Here is a 24955-nt window from a genome sequence, read left to right on the forward strand (position 1 = left end):
ACTCCGAGATGCTCTTCCACGGTCCCAGTGGCACCGTCTCGGCAACACCATGCCCGGACTTCAGCTACTGCGGAGCCTGTTAGTTCAAACCTGCCGCCCTCCCGAGAGCCCCTCAAATGGCCCTGAAGGCGGCCAGGGGCCCACGTTCTTGCCAGAATAAAGGCTACATGCACTGACAATGGTGCAATGAAACCGCGAACCTCTGTGTCCTCCAGCCCGCAGATATGTGAGTGCGCCTTTCCACGCGTCCCCATCAACACTGGATATTGTTAGTCTTTTTAATGTATGGTATTCTGATGGATGAGAAAATCAGTTTTAATCATAGGATTTATGTCTGCCTGATTTCCTTGCAGTTGAACATTTTTCATGTTTACTGGCATTCATAGTTCATTCTTTCTGAGTTATTATTACCCTTTTCTATTTTTATGTTCAATGATTTGTTTTAGCTTCCTGATTTGTAGGAGTTCTTTTATATATTATGTTGATTAGCCTTTTATCTCTTAGAGATACTGCAAATCTTTTTTTTCTTAATCTGTTGCTTTTTAAAAATGTTAATGGAGGTGGATACTTAATTTTTAAAAAGCAAGTGTTTGAGTCAACACCGAAACGTTGCTTCTTTTTAACTGTATGCTTCCTTCACCATAAGAACGTTTAAAGATTTTTTTAAATGTAGTATAATATGTAAATTTTTTCCTTTATGGCATTTTGGTTTGACTTGCTCAGAAAGATGTTCACACAAAGATTATAAAAACATTGCCTATTGTGTCCTTCTGATACCTTTATAGTGTCAAATTTGTGTTTAGCTCTCTGTTCTATCTCGACTTCACTATAGTATATGATGTAAAGTAGCACTCTAACTTAATTTTATTCAAATAGCCAAGCGTCCCAAGACCATATTTATTTTTCTTTCCCCAAATTTCTTAGCTATTTTTTTGCATTTTGGAATTAGCTAATTTAAGATTCATAAGTCATTCCCATTGGGTTTTTAATTGGTATTTCATTGAACTTATAAGTTAGTATGTAGAGGGCTGACATATTTACAGTATTGAGTCTTCTCCTCAAGAACATAGTATATAGCCATTGATAATCACATTGCCATCCTATTTTATATTTTCTGTTTACCCTGATAACTCATTTCTTTTTGTTCATCCTTTACTTCTCTTTTTTGGGTTAATCAAGTTCCTTTTTTTCTCCACTTGGTTATTTGGATGTTATGTACCTGGCTTTTTTCTACTGGTTGTCTTGAACTTTTTTTCACCAACATATTCTCTCAATTTTGAGTTTTATATGATATCTATAAAATTCCCCAATAGAACAAGTCATTAGCAAGTTTTAACTTTCCTTATTTTCTACTTCCTTTAAAAATACCTAGTTCTTTCACTTTTCAGTGGTATGTATGAATATTGTATAAAGCAGGGGTCAACAAACTGTTTCTGTAAAGGGCCAGATAGTGAATATTTGATGCCACATGTTCTCTGATGTAGCTGCGCAACAAGACCTTTGTTGTGGCACAAAGGTAGCCATAGACTATATGTAAATGATCCAGTGTGGCTATGTGCCAGTCACACTTTGTGGACACTGAAATTTGAATCTCATGTAATTTTCACATGCCACAAAATATCCTCCTTCTTCTGATTTTTTTCAACCATTTAAACATGTAAAAACCATTCTTAGCTCACACCTGTATAAAACCAGCCCATAGTTTGCCAACCCCTGGTTCAAAGAGTTAACTGGTTCTACAAGGTTTATTACAAAACAGAGCAATCTCTGTGGGACTTCCCTGGTTATTCAGTGGCTAAGACTCCAAGCTCCCAATGCAGGGGACCTGGGTTCCATCCCTGGTCAGGGAACTAGATCCCACATGCCAAAACAAAGACGCAGCACAGCCAAATAAATATTTTTTAAAAATAGCAATCTCTTGCTTCCACCTACAGTCATCCATCCATTCCCCAGAAACAACTACATTCAGCCCTTTTAGCTGTTTCTTTTGGCATTTACCTCCAGTTCTCTAAATTGCTTACAGTGCTATTTATTTTTTAGATTTTAGAAATTATTAATTAACTTCTCATAATAAAAGATGATGATGTAGCTCTTTCACCACCCCCATCCTTCCAGTACAGTATACAGTGATGTGCATTAGATCATTGCTTGGTGTTCACGCTATCAAGTCTATGGCAACTCTGATGACTTTTCCTTTCTCTCCTGATGTTTTGTTTTCCTTAGAGTTAATGCTTGTCTTTCCCCACCCCCGTGTTGGTTGTTCTCTACCACTTATCATAGGTCAGCACTTCCCCAAACTGGCTATATCTCCTCTCCAGCTGCTGAAAGACGTTTTGCATATTTCATTGGAGCACTTGGAACACTCTCCTGGGGCCTTTTGACTTGCCCTCCAGGCCCACTGCCCAGCTGCCAGCCTGTGCTACCCTTCCATCATCCTGGAGATTGCATTTGCCTTTCTTTTGGCTTGGGGCCCCAGTTTCATAGGTCCCATCTCTACCTCTCTTAGGTTCCTTTCTGGTTTTGGCAGCACATCTTCTCTAGTAGCATTTGGAAAAAGAATGCAGAGGAAGTAAACTGTTTGAATTCTTTCATGTTGAAAAATGCCTTTAACCTGAAGATTGACAGTTTGGTTGTAGAATTCTAGGTGAGAAAATCGTTTCCCCCCCAAATTTGGAAGGCATCACTTCAATTTCTAATTCTTAGTGCTTCACTGAAAAGTCTGAAGACACTCTGGCTTCTCATTCTTTGAACATGACCTATTTTTTTTTCTCTCTGACAGTTATTCTCTCTCGGCATATTGAAGATATTATTCAACTCTCTTCTGGATTTCATTGATGCCATTGAGAAGGCAGCTTTCAGTTTAAAAGTCATGGATTTAAACGTAATCAGCTTTTTAAACCTGGCTGCTTCTAAGATCTGTGTCTAGGTGTGGATCTATTTCTGTTTTATCCTGTTTGGGATATCTTGGGCTTCTTAAATTTGTGGATTTATGTCTTTCATCAGTTCTGGAAAATTCTTAGTGACTGTCTCTTAAAATCTTGCTGTTGCCTTAGTCTGTCTTCCCCCTGTGACATGGCAGTTAGATTTTTGTTAGACTTTCTCTTTCTATCTTCTATGTCTCCTACTTTTCAACTTTTTAAAATTGTCTATTTGTTTGTGCCTTTGTGCTGCATTCTGGATGCTTTCTTTAGCTCTGTTTTACAATTTACTAGTTCTCCAGCCATTTTTAATCTGCTATTAAAGCCATCTATTGAATATTTAAAACTTTAAAAAATTGTGAAATCTGGCATATGTATATAAAGGTGCAGAAAACATCAACATTTAGTTTTAGAAGTAACGATGAGGTGAACACATATTTAACTACTACTGAGATCAAGTACCCTGGCCTCCACATGTCTCTCCCAGTCACAGTCCCCTCTTCCCACTCTAGTGGGAACCACTGTCTGGATATTTATGCTACTGAAGCCCATGCTTTGCTTTATAGCTTTACTTCCTGTGTATGCATCCCTAAACAACATCATTTCATTTTGCTGGTTTTGAACTTTATATGAATAGAACCATATATAGTATAGATTCTTCTGTTTGTCTTCTTTTGTTCAACATTATGCTTGTTCATTCCTGTTTTTGAGGCTGTAGATTATTTTTATTGTTGTATAGTTGTATACTGTTGAATATATTACAGTTCACTTGAACATTCTAGGATCCCTAGGCCAGGTGGGTTGTCCCAACAGCTGGTGATTGGGAGTGCTGTTGTGCCTGCCTCTCAAGGAGAGGTCTAGGAATGCAGTTGCTGGGCCGTCCAGCATGCATGGCTTTCCCAAAGTGCTTTCACCACTTCCTCTCCCGCACAAGAGTTAGCGAGGGCTCCTGCTGCTCCATGTCTTTTCTGACATTTATTATAGTTGGTCTGTTTTAGCAACTTGCTAGGTGCATAGTGGTATCACATGTTTTTTTAAAAATCAAGGTATAATTTATATAAAATAAAATACACAGAACCAAAATATCTATTACAATATAATGCTCCTGGCTCTCCACTGGGAGAGTGTTTTCAGATTGAAAACAATCACGAAGGTGCTTTTAGTTAAAAATGTAGAAAGGGAACAGAGGCTCCACCTGTCCTGATCTCACCTAGCTCATCACTGTCCACTCTGCCCTGGTCTCCTGTGTTCCAGTTATGCTGCTATGGTCATCTTTATTTTAGAGATGAGAAAACTGACCCCCTGAGTGGTTTATTAACTTGCTCAAGGTCTCAGAGTGGTATGATCAGGATTTGAACTGGGCTCTATCTCTGAGGCAGTGCTCTTACTATTACCCTTCAGCATGCAGGAGACTCATTTGTTTGTGTTACAGTGAAACTGTCCACCCTGGACTGTCAGCTCTATGAGAGCAAGGAATATATCCAGCTCTTGTTCCACATGGTAGGTGCTCAGGAAGTATGTGTTGAATGAATGATTAGGTGACGGAATGAACCTTTTAGGATGCACATCTCTCTGTTTATCTCCTCTTTTTTTAAAAAAAATATTTATTTATTATCTAATTATTTATTTGGTTGCGCTGGGTGTTAGTTGTGGCTTGCAGGCTCCTTAGTTGTAACATGCGAACTCAGTTGAGGCATGCGTGTGGGATCTAGTTCCCTGACCAGGGATGGAACCCGGGCCCCCTGCATTGGGAGTGCAGAATCTCATCCACTACGCTACCAGGGAAGTCCTCCTGCCTATCTGTTCTGCCTACCTGGCAGTAGCAATGCAGCAAGCTGTATGGATTAATGGAAATAAGTTTATTCCATGCTTTACAAGAACAGTTCTCTATAAAATGAGACCCGTAGTTGGTAATTCTTGGAAGAGAAGTCCAAGAACAGACAGGGCAGATGTGGAGGGGCGATGCTAGCCACCTGGAGATCATAGTGAGGTATGCCCATAGAGCAAGGAGTCAGGTGCTGAAGAGGATGGGAGGATGTCCAGTCTGTGTCGGGTCCACCTCAAATGCACAAATCCTACAAATACAGTACCTGTGTGTATGTGTGAGCATCGTTATAGAGTGGAGCAATACCCTGTCCAGCTCTCCAACCATTTGCATCTCACACGAGCACCTGTTTTATGATTCCTGTTTCCCAACGCAGGCAGAATACACTAAGAGCCCAATGGCAACCCTCCCCTCCAGTGTTCCCTCCTGCAGATCCCTGTCATCCAGCGAGGATGGCCCCAGTGGCCACTCCAGCCTCTCAGATGGGGAGCTGGCCCGGAACTTACAGGATAGTGTCAAGCACCGCATCCTCTACCTCTCAGAACAGCTGAGAGTGGAGAAGGCCAGCCGGGATGAGAATATCGTGGGCTACCTCAAGCTGGTGTCCAAAGCCGACCGGCACCGGGCCCCCCACATCCGGCAGGTCTTCGAGAAGGTGAACCAGCGTGCCTCTGCCACCATCGCCCAGATTGAGCAAAGGCTCCGCCAGTGTCACCAGCAGTTGCAGGAGCTGGAGGAATGCTGCAGGCCCAAGGGTTTAGTGCTGAAGGCAGAAAGCAGCCTGGACAATGACTGTGAACAGCCCAGCGAGAAGGCCCCGTTTTCACAGTCCCCCAATAAAGGTGGGGAAGACTGCCCGTCCATCAACCTGTCTGATGTCATCAGACAGTTCACTCCAGAGAGTCACTCCCGAGCCTCGCAGCAGGGGAAGTTCTTGGAGACCAAGTGTGAGGCCCAGCCACGAGCCCTGCCGTGGCAGAAGATGAAGGAAGAGCTGAACAAGGTTAAGACGTTCCACCTCAGCCTGCAGGTGTCCTGTCAGAACCTCAAGGAGCAGTATCTGACGGACCTGCAGGTGTTGCTGGAGTCCCTCCGGGAGGAGAAGTGCAGGTGAGGCACCTGGGCTCTGAGGCGGGCCGGGGTGGGGGCGGTATCTGGGTTCCTCTCGGTGACCAAGCCCCACAGCGGAGAGGGCGGCTCGTACTGCGCCCACCATGCACGCCTGCCTGGTTCTGACTGGGCTCACGCCAGGCAGTCCCGGCACTGCAGTGGTGGGCCTGCAGGTGCCCGGCATCAGCCAGGCAGGCGTCCGCTGGCCACAGTGTGCGGGAGTGGGGTGTGATGCATGACTGGAAGCGCCTCGCCAGCCCCAGGCCCGTCTGCCATCAGACTGGGGCCCGCCACTAGGACGAAAAGGTGAACTCAGTCTCTCAAAGGACCCCCTGTTTCTATTTGGACCCTTTTGGGGGTCCCAGGCACCCTCAGAAGTGCCATACTCCCTCCTCTGCAGTCTGTCACGTGTGAACTTCCATTAACTCTAATCCTTCCAACAGCCTGGCCAGGCTGGGAGGGATTCGCTGAGATGAGCCCAGATTCGCAGCATTTTCATGAAAGAACTCTGCAGTCCCTTTAGCACCTGTGTGTTTGTGGGGATGGGGCAATGGGAATCAAAGACCTGAGCTTGATGGCGGCTGTGCATATTCTCATGTGTTTCCATGCTGCCCAGGCCAGTGGGACTGTGCTCAAGTAAATTCTTAATCCATAGCAAATTAGCATCTGCCAGCCGTGCAGGGGAGCAGAGAGACCTACCTCCCTGTGAGACTCTGTGAATTCTGCAAGTTTGCACCCTCCTCACACACCACTACCACCACACCGTTGGACTGTGCTAGGAGTGTGAAATAAACATTCATCGTTGTCAGCCACAGGCATTTTCTGGTCGTGGCCACAGCAGTTAACCTACCCTGATTACCATACATTAGAAACAAAAGAGCATGTCCCTAGGACTCAGATTTACCAGGAGAAATGGGAGAATGGGTTGAAGAAGACTTAACGTAGTAACAGTGACCACAGGGAGCGTGAAGCATTGATTGCCTGTAGCGTTCAGCGCCCACTTTACAGATGGGGACACAGAGTCTCAGGCACAAGTGTATATGTTCAGCTCAGTGAAGTGTTACCCAGTGTCCACAACTGTGTGGTCACTACCCAGGTCCCTGCAATTGTCACGTCTCTGCTGGTGCATTACAAATTGAGGTTTCAAACTGAAAAGTTTTGTGACACTTCTCACAGGTTCTGTTTGCTTTCAGGAGGGCTTTTTGATTTTTCAGTTGAGACAAAATTCATTTAAGAGTGTCCGAGGGCATTTAGTGCATTCTCAGTGTTGTGCAACCACCACCCTGTCTAGTTCCAGAACATTTCCATCACTCTAGAAGGAGACCCTGCCACTCCCCATTTGCCTTCCCTCAGCCGCTGGTAACCACCAGTCTGTTTTCCATCTCTCTGGATTTGTCTGTTCTGGGACATTGCATGTAAATGGAAGCACGTAGGTCTTTGTGCCTTACTTCTTTCCCCCAGCACAGTGATTTTCAGATTCATCCGTATCGCGCACAGAAGCAGCTCATTCCTTCCTGCTCAGCAGCGCTCCATGCTGTGAATGCAGTACATTTACCCCTTCATCTGCTGCAGTTTGGGCTGCTATGAATAGAGCTGCTGTGAACGTTGTTGTACAGGTTTTTTTGTGAACATATGCTTTTACATGCGGAGTTGCTGGATAATAGGTAGATATATGGTCAACTTTTAAAGAAACTGTTTTTCAGCATGGTTGTACCATTCTATGTTCCCACCAGGAGCGTGTGAGAGTTCTAGTTGCTCCGTGCTCTTGCCAACACTGGTGTGATCGGTCTTTGAAACTTTAGCCTCTTAAATTCAGGCGTAACTCAGTGGCCCTAAACTCCAGATTGTGTCACCATAGCCCAGATTTTCTCTACCTCAACACTAGTGACATTTTTTACCACGTGATTCTCTGCTGTAGGATGTTTAGCAGCGTCCCCTGGTCTCTACCCACTAGATGCCAGTAGCACCCTGGAGGGATTTTGTCTGGCTGTCCTAACGAAGTATCGCAAATTTGGTGGCTTCAAACAACAGAAACGTATTCTCTCACGGTTCTAGAAGTCAGCAGTCTGAAATCAGTTTTCCTTGGGCAAAGGGAGAATCTGTTCCTGGCCGCTTCCAGCTTCTGGGGGCTGCCGGGTTCCTTAGCTTGTGGCCTTGTCACTCCAGTCTTCAAGGCCAGCATCTTCCCCTCTCCCTCTGCTCTGTCTTCATGTGCCCTTTTCCCCTGAGTAGGACCATTCCCGCTGCCTCCGTCTTATAAGGATGTGTGTGATAGCACATGTGGTCAGGGGGAGCTGCCCTGTCCCTGCCGTGCTCCCTGACCCGACCCACGCTGCTTCACCCCTCCTACTTCCAAGTTTCAGGCTGTTAGCTTCTAGCTCAGTTTGTCAAAGCCCATCCTCAGATATGAACAAGAACATACTCTTTTGCAGCAGCAATAACTTTTGAGACCATTTGTATTGGAGAGGGTGGCTTAACAGCTTTGAAAGATTTTGGGGGGCATTTTGGTTGACTGGCCATGGTTTTGTCTTCGTACGCGCATTTTCCACAGCGGTACATTTGCCTCTGTGGCTGTAGGAGCTGGACAGAGAGGCATCCTTGACCAAAGGAGGAACAAAAGAGGAGAGTCAGCTGTGTCACAAGCCAGGAGGCTGCTACTGCCCTGCAGGGGGCCAGGAGGCTGGGCGCCAGAGAGCAGGGGAGGAGGAGGGAATAGCCTTATAAGTTAACATCTTATTATTCAAGAATCTCTTCAAGAATATGTGCAACAGTGTAGTCATTCGTTCTTATAAAAATATATTAATGAAGAATCTACTCCTTGACTTCATGTTTGCAAAGAATATACTCATGAATATACACTTAGATGTGATTGATATCTTGAATGTCCTTGTGACTCCATCCTTCATGTAAATGGAAGGACAGCCATGGGGAATCTACTTTTGGGGTGGACACCCCACCATCTCCCCCTCTCTGTGAGTGGTAGCCTTGGCCAAGTAGTCAGGCCAATCTCTTCTCAACAGGGAACAAGGCAGAGACTAATGAAATACCATCACGAACTGGCTCTTGATGAATTGGCTTCAGCAAATGAGTGTTCACCTTCTCAGCTGTCTGGGGGCCATCTCCGCATGGTGTCAGTCAAGTCCCTGAAGCGGGACCTAGGTGACCTGCTTACCAACCATTCCCTGTTGGTACCTGTGCTTCTCTGCAGGGCCCTGGGCTCCAGCTGTTGTCCAACCTCACCACCCCCGGCTCGGGTCAGTCCTTCCTCAACTTTTCCCTAAAGAGGTAGAAGCTACCTGGCCTCTGTCTTTCCAGCCCATCCTTGCTTGTGCCCAAATGACGAACCTCAAAGTTTTTTAAAATCAGGAAATATTCCAAACCCAGGGAAAACAGAGAATAGCATGATTAAGGTTATATGCCCACCCCCAGCTTTCTCAAATCTTAACATATTTGCTTCAGATTTTATTTTTTTAAGAAATAAAAGTTTAAAAGATGATTCACTTTAAACCCTCCCATTCCCCTTCCCTCTTCTGCCCACCTTGCTGTCCTCTTTAGGTGCTTAGCTTTTCCAGGTATGTTCTTAGACTTTTACTACCTACATATGTAGCCATAAACAACAGGTAGGGATGTTGCATTTGTGTTATTTTTAACAGCTCTACTGAGGTATAATTTACATGCCGTAAAATGCACCATTTTAACTGTATGTTTCAATGATCTTTAGTAAATTTACTAAGTTGTGCAGCTGTTACCACAGTCCAGTTTTGGTTTTTATTTTAATAACAGCTTTATTGAGATATAACTCACATCCCGTACAGTTCACCCATTTAAAGTGTACAGTCCGGTGCTTTCAGCGTGTTCACAGAGCTGTGTGATGTCACCATTGTTTCAGTCCAGAACACTGTCGTCACTCGGAAGAGAAACTCCATCCCCATGAGCAGTCACTCCCCACCTCCGACCTCCCCCAGCAACCACAAATTTATTTCTGCCTTTATGCATTGGCCTATTCTGGACATGTCCTGTAAATGGAATCACACAATATGTGGTCTTCTGTGCCCGTTCCATCCCTATAATCAACAGATTTTTATGGAAGAACTGCTGCACACCAAAACACTGGTGTGGGAATATATATGGAACTTAACAGCATACCCGGACAGTTTAGATGTTGATTTCTACACCTTCTAGTCTATTGCTATGTTTGTAAAGCTGTTACAAAAGAGTGACTATATATAAAAGATATATGAATATCGGGGTGTGTGTGTGGCTGAAGTGCATGTGGGATGTTCTGAGACAGACCTGCAGGAGGAGGAGGCAGGGTTTGACTGGAGCTTGGGGAGAGAGGAGGAAGGCGGATTCTGAACCCAAGTCTAGTCTTGAGGGAGGATTGCTGAGCCCTGGCACGGACTTGGGGTGGGGCGCTCAGGGAGCTTACTTTCTCTTTTGCTCCCAAGACAAGCATTCCTGGAAGGACAGGTGAATGAGCACCTGCAGGGGCACCTGGACGAGATTTACCACCTCAAACAGAATTTGGCCTGCACTGAGGAGAGAATGGCCTATCTGTCCTACGAGAGAGCCAAGGAGATGTGGGTAAGAACCTCACGGGGGGGCCTTGTGGGAAATGGCCAGTGAGAAGGTGGTGGGGACAAAAGCAGAAGATGAGTGCGTCTGCTCTGAGACCTCCGAACCGAGGGAAGAGACAGCTCCTCGAGCTGTGCTCCCAGAGCATCTGGTCTTCACGTACACGCTGCCCTTTCCCCAGGTCTGGCTTAGCCCATCTGGGAACTCGGGCACTGAGGCTCTCGTGCCCCACCCGGCTGGCAGGGGGGCGGGGTGACAGTGTCACTCTCTTCCTCCTGCAGGAGGTCATGGACACGTTCAAGAGCCGTGTAGCCAAGCTGGAGGCTCTGCAGCAGGTGACCCAACTGGAGCTGACAGAGAACCTGCAGCGCCGGCTCTGGGACTTCCTGTGCCGCTTGGCAAGCCTCCTGCTCACGCTGGCCACCGTCCTCCTGGTGCTTGTCTCCAGCGCGTGCGCCTGCCTGCTCCCGCTGCTGAACTCACGGCTGCGCATGTGCACCGCACTCCTGCTCGTCGGGCTAGGTGCCCTGGCCTGGCAGAAGCGGCACACCATCCCCACCACAGACTGGCAGGCCTGGGTCCCCTCCAGATGAAGACTATGTTCTAGAGACTCCAAGCCTCTGCCACAGGGGCCTTAAAGGGCCTGGCTTCGCGAGCTCCTCTCACCTCCCCAGACAGCTGCTTCTCAGCTCTCCCTTTCTTGTTCCGTCACCAGCAGCCCAGTGAGAGGTACGTGGATGCCCACCTGCCTCGCACTTCCCTTTCTCCCGATCCTTCCATCCCGTTTGTAGACACAAGGCTTAGAAAAAATGAACAGTTCTCTGAAGTGTGGTGCTGTGCCCCCTCACCCCCGCGTGCTCTCTCATGATCCGGTGACCCAAAGCTCACAGGCTTGGGCACCCCAAAACTGCAGTGGCAGCCTCTATGACTTGGTTATTTTTGGCAAAGAGAAACTACATTTATTTCACAAGGATGGAGAAAAAGGGGTGGGGGCAGGACGGCCAAAGCCCCTGGAGGGTGGGACAGGTTACATTTTCTGGTGGGAGGCAGGTATCGTTGTGGTCGGGGTTGGGAGAGACTCAGGCAGGTGACACTGAAGAGACAGATGAGGCCTCTGTTTTGGAAACGCTGGAGATTTCAGAGCTATCATCCACCTTCTTCCCAAAAAGCTGCAAGATGCAGTTTCGAAACTGGCAGGACAGAAAGTATTATTGAGCAGAGCAGGCAGGGCCAACATGCTAGGCTCAATGTAACGCGGGGGCACTCTGAGCAGAGCGTTCGTTAAGTGTCACCTTGGTGGCTTAACGTTCAGAATCTACAAGGAGAATGGAGGGACTTTCCAGTTACCTCTTGCACATGGGGGTGCTCTCTTCCTGACTACGGTTACCTACGTCAGCTAATTTAGCAGTTGATGGTGCTTCTTATGGGCCAGATTGTGTTCCCCCAAAGATATGTTCAAGTTCTAACCCCTGGAGCCTATGAGTGTGACCTTATTTGGAAATAGAGTCTCTGCAGATGTGATTAAGATGTCTATTATGAAGTCATGCTGGAGTAGGTTGGGCACTAATCCAATGATTGGTGTTCTCGTGAAAAGAAGGGAATTTGGATACAGACACAGAGGTAAGAAGGCCATGTGAAGGTAAAGGCGGAGATCAGGGTGACTCGTCTACAAGCCAGGGAACACCAAAGGTAACGGGTACCTGTCAGGACCTAGAAGAGAGGCCTGGAACAGGGTCTCCCTCAGAAAGAACCAACCCTTCCCGCACCTTGATCTCAGACTTCTTGCCACCAGAACCAAGAGAGAACAGATTTCTGTTGCTTTAATCACCCTAGTTTGTGGTACTTTGTTATGACAGGCTGGCAAAACTCATACAGTGACAAAAGATGATGCCAGCTAAAGGGCCTGTGTCTGGGAGCATCTCATAGGCAATTTAGTGAAAAGGAAAGTGATTGTCCTCTTGTTTCTGTTCTGTCAACTTGGGGCCAGGTGAGGACTAGGTAGGCAACAGCCCAACTTATGTGTTCAGCCAAGGGAGTCTTCTGGCATCATGAGGGCTCTGCTCTTTGTGGCTCCATCCCTAAAGGGATGTGGGCTGTATTCATTTCTCAGATTATGTCTCATATCATCACTGAGTTAAGAACAATGCTTTGAGAATACAAATCAGAGGCATTTCCTACATATTCTGGGCCTGTTCTCAACTACGTCCAGCTACCTCCAACATCAAAAAAACAAACCATAGTTGAAGTCAATAACATAAGACTTGGGCTGAACAGCAGAACTGACTCAGCTGAAGAGCTGGCCGAGGAGGCTGATGCCCGCCCTCAGCCCCCGCACTGAGCAGCCACTCGGTGCTGGACTGTGTCCTTGGGACAGCAGCAGTGAACCAAAAGAGCAAAATTCCACATCTCTGTGGAGCTCCATTCCAGAAAGTTCTCTCTACATGCAACAGGAAAGGGTAACAGTGTGGAAAGGAGGAACGCAAAGTTCAAAAGCCTGGAGAGTCTGCAAGTGCACACAGCTGTAGAGGAGGGGGAGTTCCAGAAGGGGAGAATGGAAAGGCTCAAGCAAAAGCCAGACCTCAAAAGAGACAGGAAATGGGTCAGGGGAAGAACTATGCTCTCGGTGTTGAGGTGCCAACAGTGGAGTCCCGGGCACTCATCGTGGTGCCAGTGCTACTTGATGCTTGGACCTTACCGTGGTGAGATGGGAGGCACCTGGAGGGGTGGTATTTCTGACCTGCAGACCTTTCTGGTCATCATCAAGTCACGTCAAGACTGTGCCTCAGTGAAGTGGATGTGACAGATTCAAGGAAGAATAGGCAAACTGCACTTGGAAGATGATAAACCTTGATGGTCCTCTGTAACCTGCTGGGGCGTCTAGGAGTCATGGGCAGTTTTCGATTGAGGCCCAGTATGCCAGCCCCTGATGGCTGCCATCTGGCAAGACCGTAGCATGTCCTGCCTGAACTAACCCATAAAACCACAAAGGCCGAAGGTCAGCACAGGCAAGAAGGGCCTCTTTGTGTCCTTGTTGGAGTGAGGATTTGAAGATGGAAAGATTAAGGTTGAGAGAAGAGTTGCATCTATGAAATCAAGAAGGGCGTGCCTAGGGTGCATGTAGATGCGTTCTGGCAGTCCTAGGCCATCTGAGCTCTGCCATCACCCTGAGGCCCCTGGAGGGGAAGGGCATGCAGCACACAGTGCACTGCAGGAAATGCCCACCCTCAGGCCCAGACCATAAATGGATCCAGGGGGAGGACTGGCTGGGGCTGGGTCACGTGCTGAGCCTTCCCTGGTTGTCGTCCTAGAGGTCATTGCCAGGCTTCCCGTAGACACGCTTCCTGGTGCGAGCCAGCACTGGGCTCTTCCAGGGTCCATTTCCAGTTTGCTCTGCCAACAGTGTGACTTACCTGCCGGTTCATAAAGACATAGATAATGGGGTTGTAGATAGTGGCACTTTTGGCGAAGTAGGCTGGCAGGGCGGCCACCAGAGGGTGGAAGGCGTAGCCAGGGTGGGCAGCAGCAAAGCATGCAAAGAAGGTGTAGGGCCCCCAGCAGAGGCAGTACGCAAAGATCATCACCATCACCATGCGGGTTACCTCCTTCTCTGCCTTCTGAGTGGACTCGGATTCTTTCTGCTGCTTCGCCACCTGGGGGAGACGGAGAGTCCCGGGGACGGTAAGTGGGAGAGACCCTCAGGGCTCAGTATCCCAGGGGATTCTGTGTTGCTGCTGCTGCTTAGGAAGCTGGTGGGTGAGGCAGGGAGATGTGGCCAGCCCATGGATGGAGGGTTGTGGGGAGAAGCAGATGGGCCGAGCTGCTGCAGCACCCTGGCCGGCTGGCAGCCAGCCCAAACCCGAGTGATCGCGTGGCCTGGCCAGGGCTGGCCTCGTGGGAGTTCTTACAGGCTTGGAGGTGGTGTGCAGCTGCGGTTGGCTAACACAGCCCTGAGCCATGCCTGCCAAGCTCTTGGCTGAGCTTGGTTCCTGTTAGGAGTCTGAAGCAGCTAGGAGGCTGTGCCGAACCTCACCGGGTCCCTTATCAGAGTGTCCCCTTCCGTGATCAGGTCTGAGGGGCCGAGCGGGAGAAGATACAGGGACGGGCACTGCCTGCTGTGGGCAGGGACTGGCAGCAGAGAGCTGAACAGGAATGAGGGGTGACTGAGGGCTGGGGCACGTTCTGGAGCCTGGGCTCCACCACCCAGAGCTCCCCTGGCCCTCGCCGTGTGTGGATACCTGTGGCTAAGTTGCTTCTGATCCCTGACTGCCAACGGTGGTGAGGTGTGGGGAGCGAGAAGGGGGAGCAAATTCCAGGGGAGGGGGCCTAGCTGCAGCCCATGGCCTCCACTGTACAGGGAGCTCATAGCACGTGCTGATCTGATTGTGGGCCAGCAGCCTCATAGAGGAAAAGACACCACCCCAGAGGCCTCCTAGTCCCTGTGCAAGGCAGGAACCGAGCAGGAACAGATGTTACCTCCAGATCAAGCTGATGACAAAGGGACAACTTACGTACGGTATTCAGGGCGCCTCAAGGGGAGCGTAGAGCTCTCGGCACCCCAGGCCCTGATCTCGTTTTCCTGCCTCGCTCTGATTTCCCACACCAGGGGATCAGCTTCCCAAGGAGGAGGGTGGAGCACAGGTCTGGGGGGCACATGGCATGTGAAGGGGATGCAAGCACTCTGGTGTCAGCCTTTTCAAAACACCCCTTGATGGGCAGGTTGTGCTTTTGGATCTGGCCGGCTGTGCTCCACTCCATGGCAGAGGCTGGCCTTCCACCCCCGGGGATAGGAGGAAATGCAGCTCTGTTCCCTTATTGGGTACCTCCACGAAGAGGGCTGCAGTTCCTTCCCACCCTGTAAGGGTGAGGTCGAGGGAGCCAGGGCTGCAACTGCCACCCCGAAGGCGTTGCCAGATTGCATCTGGTTTTGGAGCTGGAGAGTGGACTGGGCAGTCCTTTGTGCCAGCCTAGACCTCCCTGGCCTTCATGATCCTGCCCAGAGGGCTGAAGCTGGGAGGTGTGGGGCTCACCGCTCGGATGGCCAGCCACACTTGCAGGTAGCAGAGCACGATGACGCCGAGCGGGATGAAGCAGCAGGTGACCATGAGCACGAGCATGTAAGACTGCACCCCGGGGTAGGAGCTGCCGCTGAACACGTCCGGGCCACACGAAGTCTTCAGGCCATGGGGCCAGTACCTGGAGAGAAGGGCCAGCAGCCCAGCCTGAAGCAGGTGGGGACCGCGACCCCCGCCCCGGCACACCACGGGCTTGGGGAGCGTTGTCAGGCTTTTGTAGTGAGGTGAAACTCACATTATACGAATTAACCATTTTTGAAGTGAACAATTCAGAGGCATTTAGTACATTCACAATATTGTGCAGCTGACACCTCTGTCTAGTTCCAGAACATTTTCATTGCCCCCAAAGGAAGCCCTTCAGTAGGATTGTAGTAAACCCTGGTCCTTGTGTGGCCTCAGGTTCCCCTCTTTTTTTATCGCGGTAAAGTACATATAACATAACTATGAGGTTTGGCACCTTCACGGTGTTGTGCATCCACCTGGTTCCAGAACGTTTTCATCACCTCAGTCACATCCCCTTTTTTACAAAGGGAGGGCAAGGCACTGTCTTCTCTTAAGAACACCTGTGAACCCCTGAGGATTAAATGAGCACATGTCCAACAATCACAGCCGTTGTGGACGAGGGGGACAGGTAGAGCCTGGTTTCCCACAGTGGTGGAAGCTTCCCAAAGAAAGAACATGCCCTTTCCAAACATCACAAGAACTTGTTCACAAGCTTGCAGTGGAAGACAGAAATGCAGCGACCTTGTCCCATCCCGTCCCCTCAAACATCTGAGCTGCTTTCTTGGAAATTCAGGTCTTCCCCCAAGGAATCCACCCGGTTAGGACACTGGTGACCTACAGGCCCAGGTGTACCTACAACCAAAGGAGGCTCGGAAAGGGGGGCCCCTCAGCAGGTGCAAGAAAGAGGCGTGGGGCAGAGTGGGTAAGAGGGCCCTGGGATCCAAGTGTGCCTGTCGCCTGAGCCAGCAGCATTTCTCTGTGTGTTCTCATGAGCTGCTCCTGTTTGGGAGAAACAGACATTTGCAGAGGCTTGGATACCACAGGCCCGTTTCCATGTTGCAGCCAGGCAGATTCATGCATTCACAGACACTGGACGCTCCAAGAGTCAGGTCCATCTTCGCTTTACTTGTGGGGCCACAAAGTCCCCGGGACAGGAAGTGATTTGCCCCAAGGTTACAAAGGGGATCATGAGTTTGACCCCTCCTGCTCTGTTCTAAACCAGTTGCCTTCCTAGCACCCTGGCATCCTTACCTGCTCCAACCAAAGATGGGCGGAGCCGTCCACACAGCGGCCCAGATCCAGGAGAAGGCGATGCCTGCGATGGCCAGCTTGGCATCAAATCTCACGTTGCCAAAAGGCTTGCAGACCACCATCCATCTCTCCCAGGAAATGATGGCCAAGGACCAGAGACCAGTGATCCCTGTGGGGGAGAGCAGACAGTGGAGGGCTTTGAGTTGACGCTTTTCAAGATCAAGGGAATACCCCGCCCCCCCCCACCCCCACCCCCCAACAAAACCTAATTCTCCGAAAAGTGTGTTCAGGTCTGAGGAGCAGCAAGTCTCTTGGTCAGTTTCTTTCTCTAACACCTGCTTTCCCTGTTTCTTCCCCATTGGGCCTGCACCCACCTCTCCTCGCCCTCTATGATTCAGCCTCGTGGCTCTCCTCGCTTCCCATCTCTCTTTTATTTGGCCACCGCCCTTTCTTGTGATGCCATCAGTGGAACTCCAGACGGCCATGTGCACACCCGAGACCACGTTGAGGTGCTGCAGTCCCAGCCAAGAGCAAGGAAGTGGGACGTGTGCAGTAACCTGTATCTTTGTTTCCACTAACCTCTACTGGACACTTGGCCTTCTTTACTTCCATTGTGAGTGTGGTGGCGTTAGCAGTGCCTGTGACTCAGTCACTTTACAGAGGTGGCAGGTGTTTCCCAATATGACCATATTCATGACCACTTTGACATTTCAGTGGCTGTCTTGACAGATAAAGTTATTTGATACTTTAATAAAGAATGGTGTCACGAATACTTATTTAAATAAATTTATTTATTTATTTTTGGCTGCATCAGGTCTTTGTTGCTGCACACAGGCTTTCTCTAGTTGTGGCAAGCGGGGGCTACTCTTCCTTGCTATGCTTCTCATTGCGGTGGCTTCTCTTGTTGCAGAGCCCGGGCTCCAGGCACACGGGCTCAATAGTTATGGCTCGCAGGCTCAGTAGTTGTGGCACACAGGCTTAGATTCCCCACGGCATGTGGGATCTTCCTGGACCAGGGCTTGAACCCGTGTTGCCTGCATTGGCAGGTGGATTCCTAACCACTGTGCCAGCAGGGAAGTTCACGGATAGTTTTTAAAAATACTTTGAATACTAATACTTTTAATGAGGGAGTGTGTCACTAAATAATGTTTAATATTCTTGCATATTTGCCAACATTCTTCTGAGAAAGGGTCAATGGGCTTCCCCTCAAGGCTGAGGGTGTCCATGGCCCCAAAACTGGTGACCTGAGAGCAGACCTCGAGCAGTTATAAAGGTGAGACAGATGTGAGTGAGGTGCTATCGAGGTGCATGGAGTGTTTGAACTTGAGATGGACTTTCTCTGCCTCACCTTCCCTGGTAAAGTACAATAAGTTAGTGGAGCTAGACACCACTAGTAATTCAAGTCATTGACCAAGTCCCCTCTCCAATGTCCCCCTAATCCTACTGCCTTTCTATGATTCGTCTCCTCAGAATCTGAATTGGAGATCACTTTAGGCAGCAATGAGACAAACCCAAGTTAGATGTGGGAGCTAAGGAGCCAGGCGTTGTGACCAGGTGGCCCTGGGAAACTTGAAACATGGGAAGGCAGCTGCGAGCTTTCACTGCTTTGATGGCCAGGGGCCCGGAGACAGGTGGCACGTGCTGAGCCCCGTGGCCCTTGGGCTCGCTGTCGTCTTGGGCGGACGCCAAGCTGCAACGCCACAGCCCTTGGTTCTCTTCTGGGAGCGTGGTGCGAGGGCCCCTGAGGCGTCCTTGGCCTCGTCAGGCCTCCTTGTGCGCCTCTTCTTCATGGGCCCCTGGCAAGGAAAACTGGCCTCCTGGCACCCCCACCCCACTCCAACCTTGCCTGGTGCACCGCATGCCACAGATGCAGGCCCTGCCCTACCTGACCCAGCCCTCACTCCTTCACTCAGCCACCCCCTCGGGTCCCCTTGCCCACTCCTCTGTGTGCCGTCCTGGGCCTCCTGCCTCCCATTGTCTGCTCACCAGCAGCCCACTGCTCACCCATCCTCTGGCCCCCCAACCAACCCAGCTGTCTGTGCCCCGCTCTCCTTGGCCGCTTCGTGCCAGCCCCCTCTTGTCTCGCTGACTCAACGTTCGGCTCTCTCATCACCTCCTCCTCCAGGTCGTGGTCCTCTGAGAGCACTGATGATGCTATGTGCTCACTATCTGAGATGGGAGCCGCTCAGGGCTCGGACCCTGTGTACAGCATCCTAGGTGCCTGACTGCACAAGCCGGGGGGACGTGGGTACTTCGTTAACCTGAACAGAGCCACGACCCATGGAGATATTAGCGACGGGGCTGGGGAAAGGGACGTAGGATCTAGTTTCAATATCTCAGACGCCTCCCCTCCCACACTGTTCTGTCCCCTCCCATGCCAGCTGCGTGGCCTCAAACTGGATGTTGCCAGGCCGAGCCTATCTCAGGGCAGGCACTCACGGTATGTTGGGCTGCAAGCCCCTGCCCCCACCTCTATGATGATCCCGGCTCAGCTTCCCCTGCAGGTCTTTCCCCCTTCAAAGATGTGCCTCGCGTGCGCCCCACAGGCACACCTGGGGATATTGCCACGTTAGTGTTTCTTTTACACACAGCGGGCTGGCTCTCTCCTGCGCCGGGGCCCCCGGCTGGCTTACCACACAAGGAGACAGTATAGCCCTCCACGACGCACAGGGGGTGGCCCAGCACAAAGTAGCCGTGCATCTGGTTCACAACGCTGATGGTGCTGGCAATGACCGTCTCCGCCAGGTCAGCGATGGCCAAGTTCACGAGGATCCAGTTCAGAGGGTGGCGCAGCTTCTTGAACCTCATGGTAGCTGCCAGCACCAGGCCGTTAGTGAAGACGGAGGCGATGACCACGAAGACCATCCAGGCGCTGGTGAGGTGGTACACCCATCTGGGAGCGATGTGGTAATTGGGGCCGTCGAAGGGGCCTGGAGGCAGGAGGTACAGAGTGAGGAGAGGAGCTGGGCAGCAGCTTCACCACCTGGACAGCTACACCTGTCCCGCCCTCCCCACCCGGTGAGGATCTCCCCTCAACCCTCCTGCCCTCCACCTGCTGCCCTTGCCTTTGCAACTGGTCTTGCCCTCTAGCTTTGCGCATCTCAGACAACCTTCCCTCTATTCTGTCTCTCAGGCCCCAGGCCATGGCCTGCTGGGCACCTGCACGGGCATCCTTGAACTTAATGGAGCAGAACTCCTCATCGTCCCTGCAGGGTGTCGCTCCCTGTTCTGATCTGTTTCCCACCGTGTTACAGGTCGGCCTCCTGGAGTGTGGACGGCTGGCTTCTACTCCCCTGAAAGCCCCTGTGCCCCAATGCTGCTTCCCATGCGCGCTCCACATCATTCTGTCATCAGATCTTCACTCACACTCCTCCCCACAACCAGGTCCTCTGCCCTTTCATACTGTAAAGCCCGGCTCACATGCTCTTGCCTTCCAGAAGCCTTTCCAGATTCCCCAGCTGAGATTCAACTCCATATTGGAATTCCTTGTGTGCATGTCCTGTCTTCCTCACCAGACTGTGTCTCATGTGTCTACACAGTCAGCACCCAGGTAATGAATGAATGAGGGACTTTGCTATGGGTTGAATTGTGTCCCCCCCCCCCAAAAAAAAATATGTGGCAGTCATAACCCCAGTACCTGAGAATGTGACCTTATTTACAGAAGTGTTTGTACAGAGGTGATCAAGTTATTATGAAGTTAGTAGGGTGGCTCCAATCCAATAGGACTGGTGTCCTTTTTTTGGGGGTGGGGGCTGTGTTGGGTCTTCATTGCTGTGCACAGGCTTTCTCTAGTTGCACTGAGCAGGGGCCACTCCTCATTGTGGTGCGTGGGCTTCTCATTGCGGTGGGTTCTCTTGTTGTGGAGCACGGGCTCTAGGCACACGGGCTCAGTAGTTGTGGCACATGAGCTCAATAGTTGTGGCTCACAGGCTCTAGAACACAGGCTCAGTAGCTGTGGCACATGGGCTCAGTTGCTCCTCAGCATGTGGGATCTTCCCGGACCAGGGCTCGAACCCGTGTCCCCTCCATTGGCAGGTGGATTCTTAACCTCTGCAACAGCAGGGAAGTCCCCTGGAGTCCTTATAAAAAGGCAAAATTTGGACACAGACACACAAGCATTCAGTAGAAGACAGCCATCTGAGGATGAAAGTGGGATACCACTGATTGCCAGGAACCACCATAAACTACGGCCTGGAACACAGTCTCCCTCAGAGCCACCCGGAGGAGCCAACCCTTCCGGCCCCTTGATCTCTGGCCTCCAGAACTAGGAGATGATAAATTTCTGCTGCTTAAGCCACCCAGTCTGTGGTGTTTTGTCACAACAGCCAGAGCAAACACACACAGAATGAAAAGGAGGGGTAACTCCCCTTTATTATAACAGCGGCTCTACACGTGTCTGTGTTGCAAGGACCTTTCTCGCCACCACCAATTTCACAGAATGCTTGAGGGGGTTGCAAGCCACAGTGTCCACCGCCATAGGACAAGGTCTCACAGCACCTAGGAAAGCAACTTATGCAGAGTCCTTGGGTCGACCAGATGATTGAGTTGTGTGTTACAAAAACCCAACTCAAACTAGTTTAAGAAAAACAGGGATTTCTTCGGACTCATGGCTAGGAGAGCTAGGGTAAATCTTGCCGCCAGCACAACTGGACTTCATAGCACCCATGACGCCCCAACACTCTGTCCGCCTCTGTGCCTGGGCTTCATTCACCCCCTACCGCAGGGCACTGCCAGAAACCCATCAACAATATCTGCAACCACGCTAGATGCCACAGGCTCCCAAGGAACAGATCTTTGACTACGTAAGACCCGTGTAGTACCAGTTTCTGTGCAGAAGGGAGCAGAGGAAGCACTGGGGTTGCCAATGGACCCAAGAACAGTAAACTCCCAAATCGCCAACACTTCTGCCCTGGATCCAATAGGTTAGTGTGAGAACAGCAGCTGGAACTAGGTGGTGTGTGGAATGCTCCAGCTTGCAGGCAAATGCGAGGGGCTGGGATGGTTTCAAAACGAGGCAGCAGACCGTCCTTCCTGGACAACCCATGGAGTCCAGATCGGGCAGGATGAGGCCAAGGGCAGGGCCAATGGCTGTGTGTGGTGGGGAGGGGGCAGGAGCACTGCAGATATGGGAGGCGAAACCAGGGGACCCTCCGGCAGTGCAGTAAGAGCAGGTGCACCGGCCCGGCCTGCTCTCCTGAAAGTTTCAGGACTAATTTTGTGAAGAAATGAGCATGAGAAGGGTATCACAGTGAACTGCCCAGGTAGAGGTCTCCTGAGAAACACAGGTGTGGGGAGGGCAGAGAAGCAAGATTTCTTCCTAGTATACGTTGTTTTCTAGATTTTAATTTGGAGCCTTGTAAATATTTTATTCCATAATTATAAAACATTAAATTTTAAAAACAATCCCTGAAAATTAAAAAAAAAATGACCTGAATGCATAGAGAGGGGCTACCCTGAGGGACTCAAAAAGATGCTAGTTTTACTACTCGAGCCCAGTGGCATGTTCCCAAAGGATAGAAAGGCCTGTCCAAATGTTAAGCTCTGGGTAATCACGTTGTCGCGATAGTGTGGGTGTCGGCATTCTGAGAGCATTGTGAGTGTGTTTGAGAGAAAGCAAATGAGTGATGAAATGATATTCTAATTCCAATTCTACCCAAAGCCCTTAAGAACATGATTCTTAGTGGGAGAGAAAGGAGATGCAGAGGTGAAACCCAACTGGCTCCACTGGGGAACCAAGTCACTATTCGAAAATGGGAGAAATAAAAGGAAAGACTCAAGCATCTCTTCTGCCTTTCCCATACACACCATATCCCTGGGAAACCCAACAGCATGTGAGAGCATGTTTCTCTTTATCAAACTAGTCCAGCTAATAGATGAAGACAGAGTCAGAAGAATCCAAATGTCACCATTTCAAAATCCCCAGTGGTTTAATGGGTCCTGGCATTGAGTGTCAGCAGCTGCCAACACTGGGGGAAAAGGGACACCCTCCTAATGGAGCAGTCCTGCCCGAACACCTGACACATCCAACCAGTGGCCTGGCAGACCTTCAGCTCAACCACTAGTTAACAGAAATAGGATGACAGACGTGGTGGAAGGGCGTGGGGAGCTGTCAGCAAAGTCTGAAGTGGGTGAGTCCAGGGACAACCGACTTGCTTTCTTCAACAAATAAATTGCAAGGAGGTTCAGGGGGAACCTCTAAAAGTATGACCTTGTGGTTATGTTTTTAAAGAATCCTTTCCTCTTAGAGGTACCTACTGAAGATTTACAGAAGAAATGATGTGATGTCTTGAATCTGTTTCCAAAATTCGGCAGCAGTGGTGAGTGGAGGGGGTTAGAGATGAAATAAGACACGTGACGGATACCTGCGGGCCATTATACTCTCCCCTCTACTTTGCTAGACACTCAGATTCTTAAAAAGAAAACTACAATAAGGAATCGTGGGCATTGATGAAGCCGCAGCAGCCTCCAGTGAGAGCACTGTCGTGTCTCCATTGAGAACATTCTGGGGTGCACTCAGGTCAAGGTGAACTTCACCATTCTCAACCAGTCTGGCTTGGGAACCCTGTTGCTGGTCCTGCTCTGGCTGTCAAGGAGCTGGTGTGGCTTCTGGAAACTGTGGCAGGTGAGACATTCTTGAAGGAACTGAAGGTCTTTGGTTTGAAGAAGGGACGCGGGGGCCGGGGTGGGGGGCTGGGGTCATGAGTGTCCTCCGCTCTCTGATGGGCTGGCACGCCCAGGGCAGAACTCAGGCTCCAAAAACTCCTCGATGGAGTTTTTGGCTTTCTGTTGGGCCGAGGCCCTCTCTCCTGGGACAGCTCCGAGTGGAACAGCTGCCCCAGGAGCCGAGCTAGCCTCTTCCCTAGCACATGCCGCCAGAGGCCACATGCTCCAGGCATGAACTTGGGCAGGATGACCACCATGGTCATCACCAAGGTCATCTTCTATCCTTAGGCTCTCGAAGTGACTCACCCTCCTCCGGGCCACCCCAGCCTCCCACTCTTGCTGGTTGTCTCCGTTTGGCTTTGGGAGATGCAAAGATGAGTCAGGCCTGGGTCCACCCCCAGGAAACTGAGGACAGCACGGCCACGTAGACACACTGGGATGAGTGTAAAGAGTGCTCACTAGCAGTCTGAGGCCGCATGGAGAGAGTTCATGAACTTTCCTGAGATGGGAATTCTCAAAGGTTCTCGGAAGCCTATGTGGTTTGAAAATGCATATTCGATATCATGGTGTCCTTTTATATTCAGAAAAGCCCCCCCCCCATTCACGTTATCATAAAAGCTAAGAGAGAAACCCATCTCAGCTGGTGGCGATGGGGGGCAGAGAGGCTCTCTAGCGTTGGGGGGAGTGGCCATGCCAGGCAGCATGACCCAGCCTTGGCACCTGCTCGCTTACCTCTGGTGGAGTTGCTGTTGGTGTAGGTGAAGATGCTCCCCTGGGTGCTGTCCTCAAAGCTGGCCTGCGGCTGCCCAACTGCAAGCCTTTGGGGGCCCCACTGCTGGGCCATGGCTCTGGAAAGCCCTGTCCCTGATGCCCGCCAGCCTTGGCACTGCTCGGGGGTCACAGCAGTTTATATCAGCCTGCAGGATCAGCCCAGGCCTCCTCACCTTAAAAGCTCCCAAACCCTTCACCGTCTGATCTCTTAATTGGGCCTGGGACTTAGACGTCCTCCTCCCCCACCCCTGGGCCTCCTGGCTCCTAAGGCGAGCCCACAAGGGCGGCTCAGAGGGATTTGCTAGGAGCCAAACTCAGAGCCAGGGTGGTTGCGGGGGCTGCCGTGGGCCCTCTCTCCTGTTTACGTGTCCTCTCTTCCCGTCTACCATCCAGCATCTGCTCCTAGGCTGGGCAGGCCCCAGCGTCAGGCTTTTCAGGGTGGGGTATGGGGAAGCATGCAGCCCAAAGCCCAGACCACTTTTCCCAGCGGCAACTCCGCAGCAATTTCACGGGGCTGAGACTTGGAACTGGAACCTCCTTGTAGGTCAGGCTATCTCGGGGGCCCCTATGGATGCAATTGTGCCAGTGGGGTTCCTCCCCCGAGAAGGGATGGACAGGCGGGGGGTGGGGGAGACTCCAGTGTGCAGCTTGCTTCTGCCACCACCCCGCTACCTTGCTCCCCGTGAGCTGTAGCTCCTTGGGTCACCAGGGCGCTCATCCCCACAGGCCCTCCCAGCAGCCCTCAGATTCTACCTGCTCAACTCTCC

At 50.5% G+C, this 24955-nt stretch overlaps 2 protein-coding genes across 2 annotated transcripts; one reads left to right on the forward strand and one right to left on the reverse strand.

The window, feature by feature from the left end:
* The first annotated feature begins 5140 nt into the window (after positions 1-5140).
* TEX28 (testis expressed 28) lies at positions 5141-11021 on the forward strand. The gene is made up of 3 exons (XM_057717443.1): positions 5141-5853; positions 10302-10437; positions 10710-11021. The coding sequence occupies exons 1-3, from the start codon at positions 5141-5143 to the stop codon at positions 11019-11021; spliced, it is 1161 nt and encodes a 386-aa protein (XP_057573426.1).
* A 349-nt stretch (positions 11022-11370) lies between these two features.
* LOC130841933 (long-wave-sensitive opsin 1) lies at positions 11371-24281 on the reverse strand. Its single transcript, XM_057718564.1, has 6 exons — positions 24150-24281; positions 19388-19684; positions 16755-16923; positions 15456-15621; positions 13839-14078; positions 11371-11618 (listed from the first exon to the last, which is right to left on the reverse strand). The coding sequence occupies exons 1-6, from the start codon at positions 24259-24261 to the stop codon at positions 11508-11510; spliced, it is 1095 nt and encodes a 364-aa protein (XP_057574547.1). The 5' UTR covers positions 24262-24281; the 3' UTR covers positions 11371-11507.
* Positions 24282-24955: the final 674 nt, after the last annotated feature.

This window comes from Hippopotamus amphibius, chromosome X, assembly GCF_030028045.1.
Source record: "Hippopotamus amphibius kiboko isolate mHipAmp2 chromosome X, mHipAmp2.hap2, whole genome shotgun sequence".
Taxonomy (NCBI): Eukaryota; Metazoa; Chordata; class Mammalia; order Artiodactyla; family Hippopotamidae; genus Hippopotamus; species Hippopotamus amphibius.

Excerpts from the sequence above, each read along its gene's own strand:
- TEX28 (XM_057717443.1), top strand. The coding sequence starts at position 5,141 with ATGGCAACCCTCCCCTCCAGTGTTCCCTCCTGCAGATCCCTGTCATCC. Across the intron at positions 5,854-10,301 it reads CTCCGGGAGGAGAAGTGCAG|ACAAGCATTCCTGGAAGGAC; the intron begins GTGAGGCACCTG and ends TTTGCTCCCAAG. Across the intron at positions 10,438-10,709 it reads AGAGAGCCAAGGAGATGTGG|GAGGTCATGGACACGTTCAA; the intron begins GTAAGAACCTCA and ends TTCCTCCTGCAG.
- LOC130841933 (XM_057718564.1), bottom strand. The coding sequence starts at position 24,261 with ATGGCCCAGCAGTGGGGCCCCCAAAGGCTTGCAGTTGGGCAGCCGCAG. Across the intron at positions 14,079-15,455 it reads TGTGGCTGGCCATCCGAGCG|GTGGCGAAGCAGCAGAAAGA; the intron begins GTGAGCCCCACA and ends CGTCTCCCCCAG. Across the intron at positions 11,619-13,838 it reads ATGTCTTTATGAACCGGCAG|TTTCGAAACTGCATCTTGCA; the intron begins GTAAGTCACACT and ends CTGTCCTGCCAG.